At 37.4% G+C, this 21,998-nt stretch overlaps 1 protein-coding gene across 9 annotated transcripts in view; it reads left to right on the top strand.

Moving 5' to 3' along the window:
• The window catches only part of NAV3 (neuron navigator 3), a 497,733-nt gene that overhangs the window by 313,284 nt on the left and 162,451 nt on the right, over nt 1-21,998 (top strand). For all 9 annotated transcript variants that reach the window (XM_031055561.1, XM_031055560.1, XM_031055563.1 and 6 more), the window contains 2 exons: nt 3,428-3,545; nt 4,262-4,314. In XM_031055561.1, coding sequence (XP_030911421.1) covers nt 3,428-3,545; nt 4,262-4,314 — 171 coding nt within the window. The remainder of the gene's footprint in view (nt 1-3,427; nt 3,546-4,261; nt 4,315-21,998) is intronic.

Raw genomic sequence — 21,998 nt, 5'->3', positions numbered from 1 at the left:
TCGCTGGGCCGCGCGGGCCCAGCGGGGCGGCCGCAGAGGAAGGCGGGCAGGAAGTGAGTCAGGCCGCAGCCCGGCCCAGTGTGTGGCTGTAGCGCCGGGTTACTGGAGCAGCGGAGTAGGGAGGAAGTGTTGCAACAACGTACACTCATGACTGTGTTTCTCTCTGAAACAGCCTCGTTATAGAAAAATCTAAGATAAGAGGATTTTGGGGAAGCGTTGCTGCACAATTAGTGCAAGATGTCGTGACCTATTGCTGGTTCTGAGAGGAGGGACGGCATGCACGGCTACTCCTTAGAGCTGCTCTGCACCCAGTGGAAGGGGAGCACTCATAAAAAGGAGACTTTCATGAAGTTACTGATTTTTGATCTTCTGTTCTGAGTTTTCTCCCATGATAACTGAGTATTGTGAATGATGAAGCACACTGGAGTTTAGATTTTCCCAAGGATTTAAACATAAAACTTAGGAGGTGCATTGATACTTGAAAACTGTGAAGGACAGAGTCTCTATTTCTCATTACGTTTACATGAGAGAATTTAGTGTAAAAAGGTTATAGTGGCATGTGTACGTTCTTATAATTTCACGTGTCTCTCTTCATGCTTTTCATTTTTTACAAGACTCCTGACCAATTGGGTTCCCAGAAGAATGAGATGAATGAGAAAGGCATCCTATGGGGAAGGGGGTGGAAACAGAAGCAAGTGGTATTTCCTACAGAAAGAAAGGAAATAAAGTGTGACATTCCACTGCCAACTGGGTGTTGGTTTGCTCTATTGTCTCCATCCATAACTCTCTGCCTTCTTGATTTTTTATAATACATCTGAAGTGAAAAATCTCCTCTTTTAACACAGGCTCCTCCCAGTACTGTTTTTGTACCATTGCATGACTATTAAATGCTGACCATCAGAAAAAATTTGGTATGATGTGGATAATCAGCCTTTGCTTACAAAATGCTGATTGCATTCTTTATGCATATCACTTTTAAATTCATGAAAAAAGAAAATTATTAAGGGGGTGGATGGATCAGTGAAGTCCATTCTTTGAATACTAGACACTTGCAAAGCAGCTGCTATGTTGAAATGTCCTTGTCTGCTTAGGGGGAGGATAGTTCAAATTGTAGTCAGAATTAGGACTGATACACCCAATTATGTGAGGGTGTGACAAATGAAAAAGGAAATGCCTGGTATTTTTATTTGTAATATGAAACTAACCTATAATAATACTAGTGGTATTAAATTTTGTATGTTCCAGTGGATCAGTTTCATTGGAATACAGAAAATAGTTCTGTTTATATTAATAGAGAGTATTTTTGAAACATTACTTTAAAAGTATGACTGAAGTTGAAATACTAGTAGTAGGGAATATATGATGCTATGGGTGTGGTATGTGTCTTTTATCATCATGGTTTCATATTATTTTTAATATGTGTCATACAATCTTTGTAGAGACCCCACATTCACTCCATATGATTATATGGCTGAAGAAACACTTCCTTAGCTACAGTTTGCTTTAAAAAAAACTCAACATTTTAATGGAGTCTTTTATGTTACTCAGCTGTAATAGAGAAAAAAAGAATATCAATCAGAGAAAACACTGATTTCAGCCAGTGAAAGCACAGGAGATTCAAGTGGACTTCTGGGTGTAACATGGAGATTAAGGGTCCCATTCAACAGCAACATCCTTTGACTACAGGAGAGCTGAATGCACTTCCACAGTTTAATTCTATGGAGTTATTAAAAATTCTAAAGCTGTCAAGAAAGCTATGACAAATCACTGGTGGTCCACCTGCAAGAATATGGGAAGAAATAGAGTAGACCAAACAAGTTCTGATTTTCTCTCTTTTAATAAAGAGGGAGAAAATCTGTGGCAAAGGTACTCAGGTAGCAAACAAGTCCTTAGCAGGTGAGCATGGACAAAGTGGTGATACTTTTGTGGGGTGGAAAGCAGATAATGGTTCTCTGAGTTAGGCTCTGGACTGGGAATTGCATCTGTTTTCCCACCCTGGCTCTGCCACAGATTTCCTCGATGAAATAAGCAAGTTGTTAATGGCTTTGGCCTCTGTTTTCCTCTTCACAAAATGGGATTCTTACCCCTTCCTCTCCCAAGGGTCTATGAGGTTAAATAAAAAGATGTTTATACAGTAAGCTTATATTTTATTTTTTTTAGGAAAAAGATGCAATTTCAACATTTTCAAACAATATTCTCAGCAGAGGAAGAGTCTTGGTTATTACATTTACTCACACGGTGGTGCTATTATACATATGTGCTTTCTCTTAGTGTTATCATCCCACAGCAGTGGGAGGCTTGGGAGGTTCTGTACAAGTCCTGTTTTCTGGAGTGAGGAAAGAGGTCACAGACACCCTGCAAAAGGGAGCCACGGCTGGCTGCCCCAGATACCCTCCTGTTGTGTGACACCCCCTGCCAACCTCCAATTCTATGAGCTCCTTCTGTATGCTGGGACACCCCAGTAAGGTGTGAGAAGCTCTTGGGGTGCACTCCTCCTTCAGTGTAGAGGGGAAGGTGTCCCTCTTTTCCCACCCTAAGTAAGCCTGGTTCTGCTTGTGTGTGTGCTGTAGGGGTTACCAAATCCTCTGTGTACTTACACACCTTATGAAATGCCTCCAATCTCTCTCTTCATGCCCCTCTCCTCCCTTATTTTGCAGGATGTAATTCACCTGGTTCTTTTCAACCTTTTGTTTACAACTGCCATTTTTGTGCTGCCAGTTGCTAAGTATTTAGTGCTGCTCAGTCTCACTGTTCCTCCCTCCTCTTTAGGGAAAGGAAGGGCACAGCATATCTACAGAATATATGTGCTCTAATTCCAGTGATATGACTACTGTTCATCTGGTGCTCCCAGTCTTCTCTGTGCACATTAGAGCACTTTGAACTGTAGGCAAGGGGTAAATGAAGTGTCCCTGGGCAGTGAGCTGGACACAGTGATTACTGCATAAAGTGTTACAGAGGCATCGCCAGGTGCAGGAACACCCAATTAATCCTTACTCAAACACAGGCACATGTCTCTTCTATCACTTTCTCTTAGGCAGCCCCAGAGTATGAGTGCTGTTGGCAGGGCATGTGTGGAGGTAAGAAATGTGGTGGGAGGTGGAATTTTGGTAGATGTGATTGATTTATGACAGGAGTTTCCTTTACAGTCATAAGGGGAATTTTGCTTGGTCACAGCAAGTTTGAACCCTCATGAAACAGCCTGAATCATTTGAAGCTAAAATAAAACAGAGAATGGCAGGGGGAGGGGCATGACCGTTAGGGAGGAAAAAAAAAGTCAAAAAACACATTAAAATTGTTTCCCTTAGTGCTGACTTCTTAAATGGGAATGTGTTCCAGAATAGTTCTGCTATGTAAGCCAACATTTGTTTTAAGACTTTTTATTGTCTTTTTCCCTCTCTTCCCCTTGCCCTCCCTCTCTGCTCTGCAGATTTACACTGACTGGGCTAACCACTACCTAGCAAAATCTGGCCACAAGCGGTTGATCAAGGATTTGCAACAGGACATTGCAGATGGAGTTCTGCTAGCAGAAATCATCCAGATCATCGGTAAGACCAGGGCTGAGGGAAGCACTGCAAGCTGACTCCTTGCGTGGGGGAATATATAATTCAAGTTGAATCTATTTAACAATAAGATGAACCCTGAATAATACAATTTGACTGGGTCCATATGTCTCTGATATTTGTGCAGTTCATCCTTGTCTTAATTAAAAAATATGTTTATGTGAGCATGTTTGGAAGTTGCTGTTTAACCATACTTTAAATGGCCAGAACTGTATCTTACACACTTTGAATTGTCAGAAATGAATGCTCCATTAAACCATATGTCTCCCATGTGTGCATTTTGTTAGTTGGAGTGGCTCATACTTTCTGGGATGCCTTGAAACTGTATCCTGACCCTGCAAAGACAATTGTGGAAGATTTCATGTCAGCAGTTATTTTGCAGGGGCTGAAGAATTAGCAGCGACCTCCTTCGCACTTCCCCCTTTGCATGATTTGGCATATGGAAGCAACTGCTGCTAACAAGAGTGTTGTTACTGTACAACTGAGCTTTACTTAGAAAAGAGCTCTCTGTCAACAAAACCCTCTGCATTTTATTGCTGTGCCTTTTCTGCTTTTCTTCAGATTTTTTTTCTGTTTTGATTTTTAGGTTTTTGGGTTTGAGTTTTATTCTTTTCTTTTTTGTATTTTTTTGACCAGGGGTTGGAAAGGAAACTTTTATCTCATTGTTTACTTTTGCTTTTTCCCTCACTGTTTTTGTTTAGCAAATGAAAAGGTTGAAGATATCAATGGCTGTCCACGGAGCCAGTCTCAAATGGTAAGAATAAAATATATTTTTAGTTTGTGTTGGCACCACCCCACTTTCCTAAAATGCTTTTTAATAAGGATTTATATAAAATATGAGTATTCTGTCCCATTTTTACCATAAAGTCCTAATTCTCATGCAGGTTCCCGATACTTATTTTCCACACGTGCTTAAAGTTTTTAACTTTGTTTCTGTGCTAACTTTGGAACTTGAGATAACCTGGCAGCAAAACTTCATCACTTCTAATTAATCCAGAATTGCCTTATCAGACCTGTTCTTGTGTGGATCCAAATAATTTCATTTAGCTTCATTTTAAGGACAGTGAATCCAAGAGTAAATTATTAAGTGGAGTCTTTGTGTCTGGAAAACTGGTTTGATAAACAACACTTGCCAAATTATTTTTAAAATATAAATAGCCTTTTGGATTGTCCACTGTGAAGTCCAGTTTGATGACTCCAAGGCTTTCAGAAATAGCACTTTAGTCATATAGCTCTCTGAGCTATAGCTGGCAGCTGTCTAAAGACTTTTTAATCGTCTCAGACAAGAAGCATTTAGTGACTGTGATTCATATGGAATCCTATTAATCTTTTACTGTGTTTATGGCTAGTAACTACATTTAATAAGATGAAACCTCCTTACAATACTGTGGAAGTGACAGACACAAAATCTGAGCCTCAGTAAAATCACCATTCATTTATTGAATCATTTGCAATCCAAGTCATGTTCTCCCATGCTGAGGTCTTTGCCTTTCTGTTCACATTCAAATAATATATAAATAAAGTGCATAATTGTGTAGCTGGCAAGGATTTTGGAGTATAGTGATTTGGTCAAACTTGCATAATGCTAAACTGCTGAAACTGGGTTTAAAAATGGAAATGAAACAGAAAAAAAAGTGCATTTTTTCAGTGCATTTATAAAGGTGGAAGGTATTTGCAGCTTTTTTCTGCAAAGTGTCGAAAGGGAAGGAAAAATTTTTGAGTACTAGTGGAGTGAATAAAGGGGTCTTTTGGTTCTTATTGTTCAAAAAATGTGCAGGTTTAGAATAAGTTTTTTCTCTGTCTTTCAGACTTTTTGAAACAGTCCATAGAAAGAACACACACAATTTCCTTAATAATAGTTATTATTTTAATTACTCATATTACAGCAGCACCTAGTGGCTGTGTGTGAGAACTTTGCGAACTCCTGCATGGAGCTCTAATATTACACACACAGATCAAGAGATAATTGCTCTCTACTTCAATCATGTTAAAACTTGCCATTCCAGACAGGCAAGACAAACAAGGAGACACAAAAGCACAGGGAAGGGGTGTGATTTTCCAAGATTATGTAAGTGGTTGGTGGCCATCTAGGACTGCTTACGGACCCACCACTGTTCTCTGTCGAGCTTCATTTCCATGACAGAAAGATAAGCTGCAGAGAGAACTATCCACTCTAGCAGTGCTTTATCTCCAAAACAACATTGGTGTATGTTCCCTGTTGCATTTTTATGTGGAAAAGGGATTCTTGATTTGATCTCTAGCTCCATGCAGCTATGGAGGACATGTGGTCAGTGCATGCCCATGCTGCAGTGGTACTTGTGGCTCTCCTCATGTCCATCTTTCTCCTCCCATAAGCCCATGCCGCAGCTCAGCCAGGCCAAAGAATATGTCCCAGGTGCTCTGGGTGTCAAACCAGGTGCTTTGAAAGCTGCTGTGCATAGTCATGCCTCAGTGTTTGCACAGTGACTAAAGTGTCACATTTAGCCACTTTAACTTCATAGTAATATATTTATTTATCCGTCCTTTGGCACAATCTCTTTACTGAATTGTTTTATCTCTACAAACTGATCAGATTATTCTCCTGACTTTTCACATACCAGTTCTATACTGCTGATTTCTTAACTAAGTTAGGAAATTTAAAATGTACTGAAGTTAAAGTCATTTAAACTTGTCAGTTTTTCTCTCAGAGACCCCAGGTTTTGAGCCTGCTCTCTATTTGTTTCCTTCAGGCTCTGTTTAACCTAGCCAAAGGCACAATTTTACCATATTTTTATGTAATTTTCCTTGGCAGCGCTCAGTTTTGCTAGCCTGCTCAGTTAATTTGAGGGCAATTCTCTTCTCCTCATAGCAATGGACTCTTGGGGTGTTTGTGATATGCAGGGGGAAAAAACCAAACAGCAGTCAAAGCTAGTTTGCATGTTGTATGTTTGTCATACACCAGTATATAGCAATATGTCCTGTCAGTACATGCTAGAACATCAGCCATCAAACCAGCAACAATCAAAATACTCCAATAACATTTGTTAGCCATTCATTCACTGCTTTAATTTAAAAGTTTTTAGTTAATAAACCTCAAGAATCCCACTACCCTCTTCTTGAACATATGTTTTCATAATCCTTGCTCTCGTAACTTGCAATTAAGGGGAAATGTTTTCTCTATTCATCTGCCATTTGATACCCCTTCCAGGAGGCCTTTGATACCCATTTTCAGGAGGTCTAAGATATTTTATTATTAGCTTTAAAAAAGCTAGGGAGCAGTGACATGGATTGTCTGCTGTTGGAAATTCTTGCTACTCTCTGTGGATAATATTGATACCAGTTCATAATTAATCACTACCAATATTCCCGAAGTCTGTTCCACTCGTAATTTGGTTTTCCTCTTGCCAATGGCATCATCTTTCAAGTGAATGATGCCAATGGCATAATCTTTCAATTGAGGCCTCTCAATTCAGCTGTTACTGAATTTAAATTGTAAACATATTTTAATGTTTATTGTAAATGTATATAAAATACTTAGTTTTTCTTTAGTTAGTTCTATTGCAATGTCTTGTGTGCTGCGCTCATTTTGGCATTGATGTATAAATACTTGCAGACAAGTTGAATTGGCTACATAGATCCAAGTTCATAACAACTAAAAACCTGTGAAGCCCAGCAGCACCCAGCTTCTGCATAGTTAACTTTACCAAGATTCATTATGTTCACCCATTTGATGTTGCACACAGAACCTGAGTATCTGAGATGTACTGGGGGATAAATTATTTCATATTCAAATCTCAGAAACTTTAAACAAATTAAATTAGTAAGAAAATCGGGGAGGTTTGCTTGTTTGCTGGGTCAGTCTGCTGTGGTGATTTTAGTATTTCTTATGAATTATTTTTGTAAATATAATAAGGCTTTAAGCCTCTGTGTATTACAGCATATATCAGTCTGGAGTGTCACATAGAGTCTTGCCTATTTTTTCCTTACAGCTATGCTTCCAAGGAGCAATACAGAACTTCTATTTTTTCATCATCTTTTTGAATCCCTTCAATGCAAAATAATGCCACATGAATTTTTATCTTTTCCTTGTATGGATTATTCCATAAGTCTGTCAATTAAGGACATTTCATATCATCTTTATTTAGAAAATAATAGGTTTATCTTTTGATAAAATCCAAAGCTAATTCCTTTTTGCTTCTTTATAACCCATTTTTTTCTTTAATTTCTGTTTTACATTCTCCCATCATTAAAAAAGCGAGATAGCCTTTTTGGTAGAAAATAAGTTATAAAGCTTTTATCTAATTGTTCAGAGAGAAAGCATTCAGCGTTTGGGGGTTTTTTCCTCCTGAACAAATGATAAACATAATGGAAAATCTCCAGTGTTTCAGCTTTTAACACATCACATCAAACATACAGTAATCACACAAAACATACCAATTCAATCCGTGCTGGGGTAGTTGGAGAAAATGCAAGAGAATGAAAAGGTCCTGGACTGAAAATCCTTTAATGGTGAGATTTTCAGTTTTGTCCCTAGTGACTTTTGAAAAACTCATGTTTCTGTTCTTTCCTCATGTAGTTTACAGTGCTGTCAGCAGCATAAATAGTAAAATAAATTCAAAGTTGACAAAAATTTTTAGTTTATTGCACTTCAAGTTCATTTTTCCTTCAGAGATCACTGCTGCCTTAATAGGTGTTTTTTAGAATTAGCTCTTGCTACTTCCCACAAGAACTGTCTCTGCTGATATCCATCTCGGTACAAAAGCATCCTTAATTTTTGTTGGTAGCAGGGGTTTTCTCATAGTTATGATAGTGCTGGAGAGACCTTTCTTATTAAAGAGTTTCCTAGTGTTGTTGTATACACTTCATGAAGACTCTCTTTTATTTTGTCAGTCTGATCTTTGGCACACTTTTCTACCAGTTTTTACAACCCAAGGTATGCATCAAAGGTAATTTTATGATTTAGAATATAGATATGCTGCAGTCCCACAGAGAAAATTGAGTTCACTAATAATACAGGTCTTGTTCCTCCTGGAAAACAGGGAGGAGAGAAGAGGTCTTGGAGCTGTAGAACATTGCCATATTGATAAGAATCTTTACTAAAAAGCTTTAGTTATCAGAGCTAGCAACAATTTTGGGTGAACAGCAGTGTATCTGATAAAAGTGGGAATTGGTGTGACTATGTTTAGAACTAATAAGATAATTTCTACAACATAGTTCCTGATATCATTAATAATGCCTTTAAAAAGATGCTAATAAGTTTAAAATGTTTTGTAAATAGACAGAAGAATACCAAAAATGTTGCTTTATTGTATGAGACTGAAGAAAAGTTGTGTACATTAACAAGAGGAAGGTAACAAGAGTAGGTGAATCAGTCGTTGCTTAACCAGGGAGCTTTTTCTGTGACAGATAAAGTTAAAGAAGTGTGTGAAGCCTAAAGAGAGATACAGAATACTGTGTATATACTGGTAGACATTGCTTTGTAATTTATTGTGCGAGATGAGCTCTGTAGTGTTCCTGTAGTCCCACAGAAGCCCATGGTGGCTTCATCTCAGAATCAGCCTATAGACAGGATAAATGGGTGGAAACTAAAACTGCTAAATGTGCCATGTGTCCTTCAGATTTCCTCTGACATGGATGTGCTGGGCAGACACTGTGGAGTAGCACCCGTCCGTGGCCAGCAATGTTGATATCTGGGCATGAGAACATCAGCACGATACTCTGTGTCTAACAGTTGTTTGTGAAAAACAGGATAATTGTGTATAAAGTAAGAATTGAGGGTTCTACTAAGGTTCAGGAATTCCATGTGAAAATGTGTGTGGTATGATTGTGTGTAGCTCTTTGAGGAACAGGAAGCCTGAAAATGTCATCCCTGTGTTCACTGGCAAGTGGGCCAACATGTGAGCTCTTCCTGCCTACACAGTTTTAAACTGTATTAAGAATTTCCTGGCTTTGCTGGTGCAGTTGGTGAGACTGGCTGTATGGGTTCAAGATATGCTTTCTGTGCTTTGGAGCAGCTTCAGGCAAGCCTTCCACACAAGGGTAACAGATTGAAATATATACAGAAATTTGTCTGGGTGAAGAAATATGGTCCCTTGGGAAACTCGGAATTCAATCTGCGTTCTGAAAACTAACCCCAGCTCCCTTAATGTGTGGGCCCGTCTCTTCCTGCAGTGACACCTATATGACCCCATTTGACATCTGTATGACCCCCTTTTTTTTAAATTCAGACAATATTGTCTACACTTTTTGTGCAGCCTCAAGCCAGATTGTTGTCCAGCTGGGAATTTCATGAGGACACTTTGCCCTCGGTGTAGATGAGCCTGTCCCCAAAAGTTAGCAAGCTCCCATCAATTGCATTTCTTCCTTGGACTTTTTAAGTGGTGGCAGAAGCATCATGATCCCCATTCCCTGGGAAAATTAGGTCATGGTAGTGCACAGCTTGTATGTTCTTTGGTGTCCTGCCTCACAAGGATTTACTTACCTATTAATTACACGTTTCTGAATCCAACTCTTGTGGTTTGGCAGAGTTAAGTCTCATGCAGTAAAAATTTTATGGGGGCAACTGTGCGTTAAATACATGTTAGAACCACGCTGGTGACAAACACTTCTTTTCACAATCCATTCTCTCCTGACTTGCAACACTGCAGCTTTGTGTGGAAGAGCAGACAAGGCTGATACAGCTCCATTATGAAAGGATATAAGCAGATGCTTTTCTGTGAGGGAGATGACACTCCTCAACCTGATGCATATTCGAATTTCCCATTTTCAAATATATATTTTTGCTTTGTGAGTTTCTTCACTAGGTAGGTGATTTCCATTAAACTTTTAACCTTTCTGGGATTCCCAGAACACAAAGGCCCAATACTGTGATTGCCAGGAGCATGTCCTAGCTAGCCTTCTGCAGATGCTTTCTTAGAGAAGCCCTCTCATTTCCTAGGTAGGTTCAGGGTGTGATCTTCTTTTTAGGAACTAATCCCATTCCCACATCCTTCCCCAGTGATTGTTCTCAGCTGTTTGAGGGAGGACTTCCTTGAGCATGTTTGACACATCAGACCCTTGCACGGCACTGCTCAGTCTATAATGTACAAGATGTCTTCAGAGCATTTGTAACTTGTTTGGTGTTCAGTGAAAGCTGAAGCCAACTCTTGCTGGAGTCTCCCATATTCCAAGCTCTTGAATCATGAATGATGAGTGCAGGACAAAATTTTAGATGCTGAGCTTCAGGATTGGAGTTTCCTTCTTTCTTTAAGACATCAACAAAGCCATTTTATAAACTTGTGTATGCCTTGCAGGGGGCTCATGCCTTTTTTATGTAATCCTCTATGCCAGAGAAATTTAAAAATTCTTTGGCAAAAAGCAATGCATGTAGATACAAGTACAGTGAAAATATGCAAATAGATAATGCAAACTGAAGGATAGTTAAGGGAAGTAACTTCTTTACTAATCTTCATTAGCGTAGACCTTGATTTTTTTTTTTTGTTTGCAGATGAAATTAACTTGACATAATGGCTAGAGTAAAAATGAAAATTAGTGTATCAAGACTAGAGATATATAAAACCTCAAAAGAAAAAAGATAAAGAGAATAATGAGGATCTATACAAGAATACATTTTGGGAATAATTGTGACTGTATGAATGGAGAGATTAAAGAAAAGAAAGAGAATAATTTCACTAAGGGCAAGGTTAAAGGTGTTAATGATGGTTGAATCTCAAGGGTGTAGATGTTTGAATTCTTGGTTCAAGTTTTGTTGATAAGAGATTATTAATGTTATTAACACAGCCAGTTTGAGTAAGATGAGAGGCAAACTGGTTTAGCATAGAACTGGAAGAGGAGTAATTCCAAGTGCTTTTGTAAACAAACGCTAAAATTTCCAGGAACTGAAGAAATTTAAGAGAAAATATAGATGGGATGACAGCTGGACAGACAGAGTAACAGATGCCTTTTTGTGGTAGACCAAGCATATTTTTTACTCTGAGAGAACAAGGAAGCTGAAGAAAGGATGGAAGAACTGATGGAAGTGTGAGATTAGTAGAGCATAAAGAATGGAACCCTTCATTCATCTTGCCTAAAGAATGTTACCGTTTTAGGCAGGGGAGGAAAAGGCAACAAAATAGTCTCTTTTTTTTTGAAATTGTTTGATTCTAGTTTGACTTCTTGTGAGTCCTCTTTATTTTACACTGAAACAAGCAGTTCTCTTTACATTTAGAACATTACATTTGAGAACATTAAAAGGACGACAATATTTATAACACTCCCTCTTCACAGAATAGCTCCGAGTTACTCACTGGTATCAGGCACTGTGGCTCAAATTCCCCTGAGTCACTCCCATTTGATTGTCTGAAGCCATAAAAGAAAATGCTGCAGGAACACATCCCAAGTGTTATTTTACTAGGCTAGAAGTACATTATTCATGAAGGATAAATCATGCGCTGTTATTAGCCTTTTGTTTATACTTACAAATCCCTTGTCTTATTACTGTGTAGAATCATAAGAGAACAACTCATCTAGATGTTAATGAAATAATCATGTGATGAAAAGTACATATATTGTGATGAATACTCATACAGTCTCCAGGAAATGACTACTGAGTCATTAGGTTATAGTTGAGTTTGCTTGGTTAGGACTGGAATTAGGGTTTTGCACGCTTTGCTTCTGTAGACCAAGGCTACAGAAACACTAAAAGATCTTTTTGTTCCTTAAAGTCACCTGTTTTCCCTCAAACACTGCCTTCCACTCCTCTCTCCCTCTGCAGTTCCTTGAAACCCACCTCCCCTCAATCTCGATTTGGAACATGCCACTTGAGCCCCTGAGATATGACCACCTCACCCATCTATCTCTTCTCCCCATCCCTCAGCTGTGTTTGTCAGGAATGTAAATCAATCAGAAACTTGACTTAAACTGTATTGGGAGGACATGCAGAGATTAAATGCCGCAGTATGTTTGAAAACTAATGAGTGATGTACACTTTGAAGTATTCATTGTTTGAAGAGATGCAGTTTACAGTCTCCATTTCACCCATCTTTAATTAGCTTTCCATGCTCTTCAATTTTTAGTTCTTTTTTTGGTGGTTCTTCTTTTTTCTTTTTTTTTTTTTGCCCCTCAAAAATGTCATGTGAACATTCCCTGGAGTTTTGGAATAGAAGAAATATATATTAGCAATGCATATGCTTAGACAAAGAGGTGATGAATAAATGGCCTTGAAACCTGCATTAGTAGCAATACACTGAAAAGTCTAGACATAAGCATGCAGTTAAATACATCCACACAAATTGACTATGACACACATTCTAGAAAGCACCTGTGGTTATAAGATATTAACAGATATTTCCCAGATAGCAGCAACAGATTACAGTAAATATGTCTGCTTCATGATGGTGTATTTTTATCGTCCTCTATAGGGAGAGTATGTTATAAATACCAGGAATGTCTAGAATGTTTACTGGATTTAAAAATAGAGAAGAAAGTGTGTTATATTTAGCTGAACAGCAAAAATGCATATTTAAGCTGAACAAGAAAATAAACAATGTATCTGAAGTGGTTTTATTTTACAGTATAACCAAACAAGGCTTTCTCATAATGTTGAGATTTTGTCAGCTATCTAGATTTTTTCAAATGTCTGATTATTTTTGAACTGTGGCAAGATGCAAGTTCTCTTATAGTTATAGTTAAGGACTTCTATTTAAATATTTTCTAACCACTCCCACTTCTACTTAGACTTCCGTAGTTTTGAGTGCTGTACGTTATTTAGAGAAGGTTATTGTTCTGTGTCTGTGGAGCTTTGAGTTTCCGCAGAGAGGTAGATTTTTCACAAAAGAACATTTCTTAACATTGTGGGGAAGTACCTGGGCCTTTCACACATCCTTCTTCCTAGAATAATCTGCCACTGACTCTCCTGACAGTGGAGAATTCTGAAGCTTCAGTAACATGCAAGTCTCTTGAGAAACAATGTGACCGTGTGTTTTAGTGTGTGGCTAACACACATGGCTGTGCATCTCTGTAAAGTACCTTCTGCAGTTCTGATTGAACTCTCAATGATTTTATTCACTTTCAAAGGTATTTAAGCCCCTCTACCTCTCATTTGTGAATCAACATTTGTTGGAGCTTTTAAATTCTTGGAATTTCTGTATTATCTGGACATCTGTGAGAGCATGAGATGGCCACTCTTCTACAGATATGCCAGAACTAACATCTCTGTTCCTTAGGATGAGTCCAGATTAAGTTTAGATTAGAACTACAAGACAGATTTTGAAAATTAAGCATTAATGTCTGCAAACAGTAAGTGAAGGCACATTTGCTCCTACTTGGTCCTACAGCAAGTAGAAGCATCATCAGCCTGTACTTGGTTGGGAAATACAACTACTGGGAAGATGTTTTAATGGAGACACAGGAACTTTGCAACTGTCCATAAAATGCTGACTGTGGTGTAATGTGTAAAGCAGCAGAGGGTGCCAGAAAGCAGCACGTTGTGGCTTCCATAATAATTAAAGGAATTAGCAATGTTAGGGTGGAACAGGGTTTGTATTGTGAGTTTAGCTGCAGAAGGGAAGAAAGACACTCTTCTTGTAATTTACACTACTTATATATGTTTTAAATTAAAATAAATAGTATCCAACAAATGATCAAGCTTTTGGAAGTATTGTGTGGTTGATTATGCCAAGGTGACAGTACTGGTCACTCTGTCATCTTTTAGCCACTCTACAAATGTGGTATTTAAAACTTTGGTTTTACAACAAAGAGACTGCAAGACATGAGGCTAATAAAGTAACACAGAATGTCCTAGCAATATAGTTGTTAATTACAGACTAATGTGGCAACAAAACTTATCCTGTCTTTCTACATTTAAAATTACGACGTGCATTAGAAAGTCTTGACGCCCTCTCCCTGCTCTCCTGTTAGAAAGTAAAATATCAAAAATTTGCTGCCTTAAAAAGTTTGAGTTTTTTCAGCAGTGTTGCATTACTTCCAGAACATAATGCAATGACAGTGTTAGAAAAGGAAGAGAAAGAATGAAAGTAGGTGTCTATTGAAACTGCTGTGGTCTGTCCAGATGTATTTTCTCACTCTGCCCTTGATCTTTGCTGGAACAGAAGCTGCCTGCATCTGCTGCAGCTTAGCGTGAGCTGGTTTCATGGAAAGAATGCCAAATCTGCTTGATCTTAGTGTCTTTTACATACTCACCATTTTGGAGTTCCTTGACTTCTACGCACACTAACCCACCTAACCTTGTGCTTTTATTTGCCCTTAATTTTATTCCACGGACAAACTCCTCTTTGAACCCTGCTGTAAATCCCTTCCACTTACAGCCTCTCCCCAACGTGCTACTGCTGGCACATGTGACTAGCACACAGCAGTGGTCTGTCAGGTCACTATTTCCTCTCTGAGAATGACAATGTGAGGGGTGACTTAAAAAGAACAATTGACCCTGGCATTTTTTTTTCCTTCATTCTCCTCCTCTTATCCCAATGTCTAAAATTACAGTGTTAGGGAGTTAGAATGTACTTCCTTGCCTCCTCTTTCAGTATATATTTATGCACTACTGTTGTAATCACCATATTTTCCGTGAAATGTCAAAATGAAACATCCTGTATTTGTCAAAAAATGTCTCATGTCCTTCACAATCATGTTCACAGCCATGGGACCAGATGGAGAGTAGTCATGGATTTTTCACCATTGAAATAACTGCTCTGGCAGCCTTCTCCTGCTGTCAAGAGCCCATGGGTCTGACCACTCTGAAGTGGCACCAGATAGCATGAGGCACATGAAATTCGGAATTAGTAAAAATTTAGACAATCTTTGAACTGGACTTAAATACTGATGTTAATTCAAAATATAAACTTTATTACAGCTGGTGACCCTATTATATGCAATGCTATTAAGGTACAGGTGGGTAAATTGGCTTAAATTAAGTGTAGAACAAGCAAGTTATCAGAAAGACTGCTTATTTCAACAGCATTAACTAATCCTTTTTCATGTAAAGGCTTTTGATAAAGTGAATTAAAATATTAAGACAATCTCCTTATTTTTTTAATGTAACCTGTCTGTTTAAATCCACTATGACCTGAAACTTGATACATAAATAGTTAGAATACAGTACAACCATTTTTATTTCTGCAGAAATAAATAGTATAAATATAAATATAGTAATCTATTTTGCAGCTAGCTGATGTGCAGGAATTATTTAAAACACTCCTAGTCTGAGGAGTCTGCTGACCATATGATCAACAGATGACATAAATCAGAGGTATACTTATTTAGAGTTGAACTTATTTTAAATTGGCCCAGTGTCTGGATATGTATTAGTCTGGGCAGGGTTCATTTTCAGTGTCTGTCCAAGGTTTTTTTTTTTTTGTTTTTTACTGGGACAAGGTTATAGTCACTCTCACATACTGATCACAAATATTTTTTGCCTTTTTGGTTGTTTATATCAACTTAAAGCATTTGTTTACCTATGCAGTTCCAAGCAACTCTTTCAGTTGGCATCCCAGACCTACACCAAACCTGCAAAGTTCTGAAAGGTGAATCTGAAAGTCTTCCTGAAAGTGAAATATATTTTGTATTTTAGCTTTTAGCTTTTGGCAGTCTTTAATTCTACAACAATTAGATTATATTTTGTTTAGACTTGTATTGTCAGCTAATTAGAAGGTTGTTTGGATAATTCATACCTCTTGATTCTTCAGTATTTCTTTGGAAGTACAATGGGACTGTACAAATGGCTTTTTCCTCTAGGGGAAAAAAGCACCACAAGAATTTTCTTTGTCCCTTAGTTTCCATGCTTAAGAACTGAGACCTATTTGCATGTAATAGTTCATGTTAATTTTTTTCGAAATTACTGGTTCATAGAGTTAGATATAGTCTTTTTTATTCTAACTGTACACATAACTAACTAACCAGCATCCCAGCCCTGTGAGCTGTTTTGCCTGTCACACAGATTTTCTCAGTAATTCTGCCCAATAATAACTTTAAATTCGATGTTTGTTGTTTTTCTTTTGGTGAGAGCTCTTACTTAGTTCATGGACAGATCAGCAGTAACACTCCAGGGTAAACACATGTGCAAGGGTGTTTTCACAGTTCTTGTATATATAAAGCTTCTATTTAGATTTCTTGGCATAAACAGTTTTGAAATATTTAGATTGTTGCATCGTATGAATTAATGTATTTCAAGATATGTGCCCCCTCTAAAGCCCCTCTAAAATGCTTTTTTTTTCTTTTTTTCAAGTAATACTGGCAATATTTTGGAACTTTAAAACACTTGGATGACTATTTAAAAAGTTGTTTCCTCCCACACTTTACACTTCATTGACTACAGTTCTACAGTTGGAAGTGATGTGACAACAAGCCCTAAGTGTTTGTTAAGGCTTCATTTTATAGGCTTGAGCCCTTCTGATATTTCTCTTATAGCATTTGGCTGAGAAGTCAAGAAAAAAAATCTGACCCTGTTGAGCTTACAAGCAGATACCCCACTGCCTTCTCTGGTTCCAGGTGCTTTTATTGTCCCTGACCAAGAATCTAGACTCAAGATCTTGTGAAAATGTGGAAAATTCTTACCATGTTTATGAGAAAAGGGCAGAGATTAAGCAAGCATGAAAGCTATTTAGAAGCATGGCATGAAAACATATACAGCAGGGCCTCATATTCCCATGTATGCTAAACATGGTTTGAAATGCAATGCTCAGGTACACTAGCAAAAGTGAAAGCCTGAATGTGAGTCTCTTGTATTAACCTTGTGGGTTTTAAAGGCATCTAGTTTAATCTAAATGGTTTTAATAACCTGTGATGTTGATTCACCATCAGGTTTTCTTGTCTTTTTCTTTAGGGCTTAGATCAATTTGAGTAAGTAATATAAAAATTAAACATAGAGGAAAACTAGTAACTTATGTTCTCTAATTCATATCTTCCCAAGGAATTTAATTTCCAGCCAGAGGACCAGCCACATAACCTTAGTCCTACAGAAAACTCTAGGCTGTACTTTTAGAGGGTGCTTAAAACAAGTATTTTTTATCCCTTTTCATTTGATGAGCTCAATGTTCTACGAATACTGTATGTTCTATAAATTCCATAACTATTCCCAGGGTAATATGAAAAATATATCTAATTAAAAGAAAACTTTGAATGTTTATAAAATCAGAAGGCCAGATGGATAGGAGCAAACTGTTAGTGTCTCTCCTGCACAAGCTGCAGCATTATGACTTCTGGTGCAGTCAAGAGGGAGCGTTCAGAAAGCACGCAGTGCATCTGGATGGATTCCAGTTGCAAAGTTCAAGAGATGAAGTGAAATGCCTCATAGTTTACTTGTTTACTCATTTTGACAGGATTAATTCCGTCACTGCTTGTACTGCCCTTATTTCTAAAAGCTGTTTTTTTGAGTGAGCTGAATGAAGTTGCTATGCATTAAGTAGTGGTGAAGGAGAGAACTGGAATTCTTTCAAAGGTTTAATTAAATCTAATAAATGAAGACTCTGTTGTAGACTCTCTTTTGACCTAATGGAGAGAAGCTCCTCTGTTTCAAAGAAGCGTGCTTTTTCACACTGCACTCGTTTTCAGAAGTTACCAAGTTCCATAAATATTTAGACACTGGTACCTTGCTGACTCAGAAGTGTTGCATAATTTAAAAAGAATGGTAAAAAGGCTCACTGGAGTAGAGCATTGCTTTAAGAAATACTGTGTTTAAACACACAGTTCTTTTTATCATTTCCTTAAAAAAAGATCCTCCCTAAAGGGTGCTCGCTAAAGGGTAGTATTTATCTTGAATTTTGTGTTCTTAGTGCATGTATAAGGCTCTTTCATGGTGGTGGTGGCCTCAGGCCTATAGAGATGAGTCCTGAAGTAGCAAGTTATTTGCAGACACTCGCAGAGAATTTTGCCCTGTCTTTTCTTTTGATCCATTCTGCTGTACAGCCATAACCTTTCTAAGAAATTTGTGCAATGTATTGAGATACATCCATGGTTTTCTGAGTTCGAACCCAGCACTATATTCCAATCAAAAATCCAATTTTCTTCTCACAATTTCTATTATAGTAGCGCAAAAGCATTTCAGAAATTACCATTACTGGATTTTGTGCCTTACAATGTTTGCTGCAGAGACTGCTGTATAAATAGGGGAGAGCAGATGGGGAGAGACTACTGTATATGGGGAGAGCAAATGCAGACAAGACAAGAAACAGAAAGAAGAGTGAGTAAAAAAGTGGAGAAGCAAGCTCACACCATTATCACACCATTCTCTTATGTGGTGCAGGGTTTTTGGTGTTTGTGGATAAAGCATTTTTTTGTTTTACATGAAAATGACAGGCAGATACTTATAATGATCTGTTTGGCCATCTAAAAATTATGATTAGGGTTGTTTTTTATTTAGAATAAATTATTCATTAACTTGCTGATGTGTACAGACAGAAACAAACAAACTGTATACTGTATTTGCCATTACAGAAATTAACTCACATTCACTCTAAGGTTTCCAAGCACCAAGTGAGGAGCTAGGTGAAAAATTTGCAGCACTTATTATCGCTTTGGTGTTCCTGACAGGGCTGACAGTAATTTATGCCAGAAGGGATCCAATTCCCACTGTACCATTTTCTTAAAAACAATACACACCCCAGCTTATGCTTTGACCTCAGTAGTGACCTCATACATTCTTTTATCAGCAGGTCAGTACATATGTCTGTTGAATTCTCCAAGTACTTGAGAAGTTAATTTGTTTTCACGTTTCTGGTTTTACTGGTCATATTTCATGTTTGGACTGCATGTTGGAGGAATTTGATGTGCGTGTTTTTTAACATCTCTTGGAAAAGGAAGTGGAAGCCATTTCAGTTTTAAATAAGATTGTCATTTTTTCCTCAAAAAATAACTAATAATTAAATAACTCCTGTATCATTTCCTAAAAATTTTTGCCTGGGAGGCCTTCTACATACCAGTAGTTATTATTCTCTAAGGTAAAATTCTCCCCAGATGCCTCCAGTAAATCAGTTTTTAATTTGCATGTATGGTCTCTTATTGTAAAGTCAATGCTTAGTTTGGAACAGTTTTTTGGAATGAAGCTATATGGTTCACTGATAGATATTTTATTAAGTGCTCCTTAAATTATTCTATTGCAAATAATGAGGAGTTTGCTACAAAAGAGTTAAGCCGAGTGTGTCTGTGTGTCAGTGTATTCTGCTTAACCCCTTAAAATGTGTCATGATTTTGATAGAAATATGGAATGTGCCTTAATCTAGGCCACGTGCAACAGCAATTCGGCAGAATGCACAAAACATCTCCTAGCAGGACTCTTAACACCTGTTTTGTCTGGGTGGGTTTTCTAATTTACACCACCCATGGAAACTTGACATTACCTTGCAGTGTAGTCACAAGAAGTTATTCCAGTCAGCTGCTATGGTATGAGCTTATAGGAAATAAATTACCAGAAAATAAATAACATGATTTTTGAGAGCTTGTTTATCTCCCAATTTTCCCTTTCTTCAAATTTCCCCATTTCTGCAAGGGAAACTGAGAATTCATGGCAAATTTCACCCAGTCTCAGCAGTCTGTGGCCAAGGGAACTGTGTGACATGCAGCCTGCCATATAAGCACCTTCCACAGAAACTGCGAATTTAAAACTAAGCAGTTTCCTCAGAAGAGTCATTATAAGTTTTGCATTACTCTAGGCCACATTTCTTCCCATTGCATTTACTTTCAGATTTGGAAGAATTTGTGTCTATTCTCTGCTTTTTAAAGTGTCCTTGTTATGCAGTATTAGTAAAAAAAGAAAATTATTACATAGTAATACTTTGTACGCTTTCTTCACAAGGAATCTTGGTGGAAATATACAACTTTTAGTCTTGCTTAAAATTATGAATCTGTAATTAATTTAGTATGAACACATTTATATGTTAATAAGGACATACACCTATGAACATGCAAGAGACAAGAAAGCAGATCTCTTTCTGTCACTTGTGTTTAAACTAATTTAAACTGCAGCATATATATATATATATATAAATAATCAGCTTGCTTGTGATAGTTCAATTATAATACTTGCAAAATGAGCCCATATGAGTCTACTTCACATTGCTCCCTTTGAAACCCTACTCTTAAATTTGAAAAAGATTCTTCCCTTTTTGAATACCTATGAATCAGCTATTGGGGATAACATACAACATTACAGTGTAGTGAAAATGGTATAACAGTTTTGCAAGTAAAATTTCTTGATAGCTTTTCACAGAAAGCAGGTAAATCAACAACAGTGTCAAATGGAATGGAGTATGTGGCATTGAAGGTGTTTCTTATAATGATTGAGATTACTGATTGGTACTTTTACAAAGAATTGAAATAAATCTTACCACGTGTTATAACAAATAAACCATAATTGCATAGTTTTTATGGATTAGATACATTTTATCCCACAGGACATGTACCATTAAAAAGGCATTAGGCAAATTTAATTATATTACCAGTTGCATTTTTCTAAAGATATGAGCAGAATTTCAGACATGCTGAACATCTGTCTTACAGTGAAAAATAGGGAACTCTCACTATTGAATATTGTTTAAGCAATCATTTAAGAATCACCTTGACTCCCAAACAGTGTTAAATGTGCACCATTTGAAGATGGATAGGCAGGTGGATAAGGACATTGGACTGCATAATCCATTTTTGTATACCAGTTTTAATCTGGATGGTGCTTTTGACCTCTTCAGTTGGACCTCTTCAGAATAAGTCAGCTATCAAAAATGTATTTCTGCACCCAATACTCAGCCTTAAAAAATCATAGTGCATGCAGATATATATAAAGCAAGCATGCTCATAAGTAGTGAGCAATGTATTCCCTTATCACTGAAATGGAGCAAGTTTTTGACTTGCTTGGTGTTTATTTTTTGGTGAAGGAAGTATTCGACATATGTCCATTTGTACATAGTTCAAAAAAGCTAAATGTCCACTGGCCTAGTTTATGAAGCCTGGTTTATTAAACCTGGTTTTGTTAAATAATCTGAATGATAAAACTGAGGTTTAAACCATGGCACTATAGAACAGCAAACATTTTCTATTTTTATTTCTATTTCTCTGTCTCGTAACTTTTTAGGTCTTTGTTTTAAAGACTGGCAGAACATAAGTACAAACTAGTGAAACCAGCTGGGAAGAAAGCCCATAAGGAACAAAATTACAAAGCAAACCGAAAATCTGGGTTTTTCCCACACAAGTGACTTGTCAACAGGTCACAATATGTGCAATGGATGAGTCATTTAAGAACAGAAAGTGAAATAAACTTGTCCTTTTAAATCTCTGAGAATACCTATGGGCATAATAGGTTGTGCAAGTTTATACATTTGGCCAAAGAATAGTTTTAGGTAGTGTGTGTATGAGGATTAACCATATATTGGTGAGAGTGTACATGACCAATTCTCTTACTGCTATTAGACATAGGAAAATTAGAGTTTAGGCCATTTCCTAATTGACATTGAAATTCTTTTCAGTGTCTCCCAGAACATT

Source organism: Geospiza fortis, unplaced genomic scaffold, assembly GCF_000277835.1.
Source record: "Geospiza fortis unplaced genomic scaffold, GeoFor_1.0 scaffold166, whole genome shotgun sequence".
NCBI classification, from domain to species: Eukaryota; Metazoa; Chordata; class Aves; order Passeriformes; family Thraupidae; genus Geospiza; species Geospiza fortis.
This window is presented reverse-complemented; position numbering and strand designations above follow the sequence as displayed.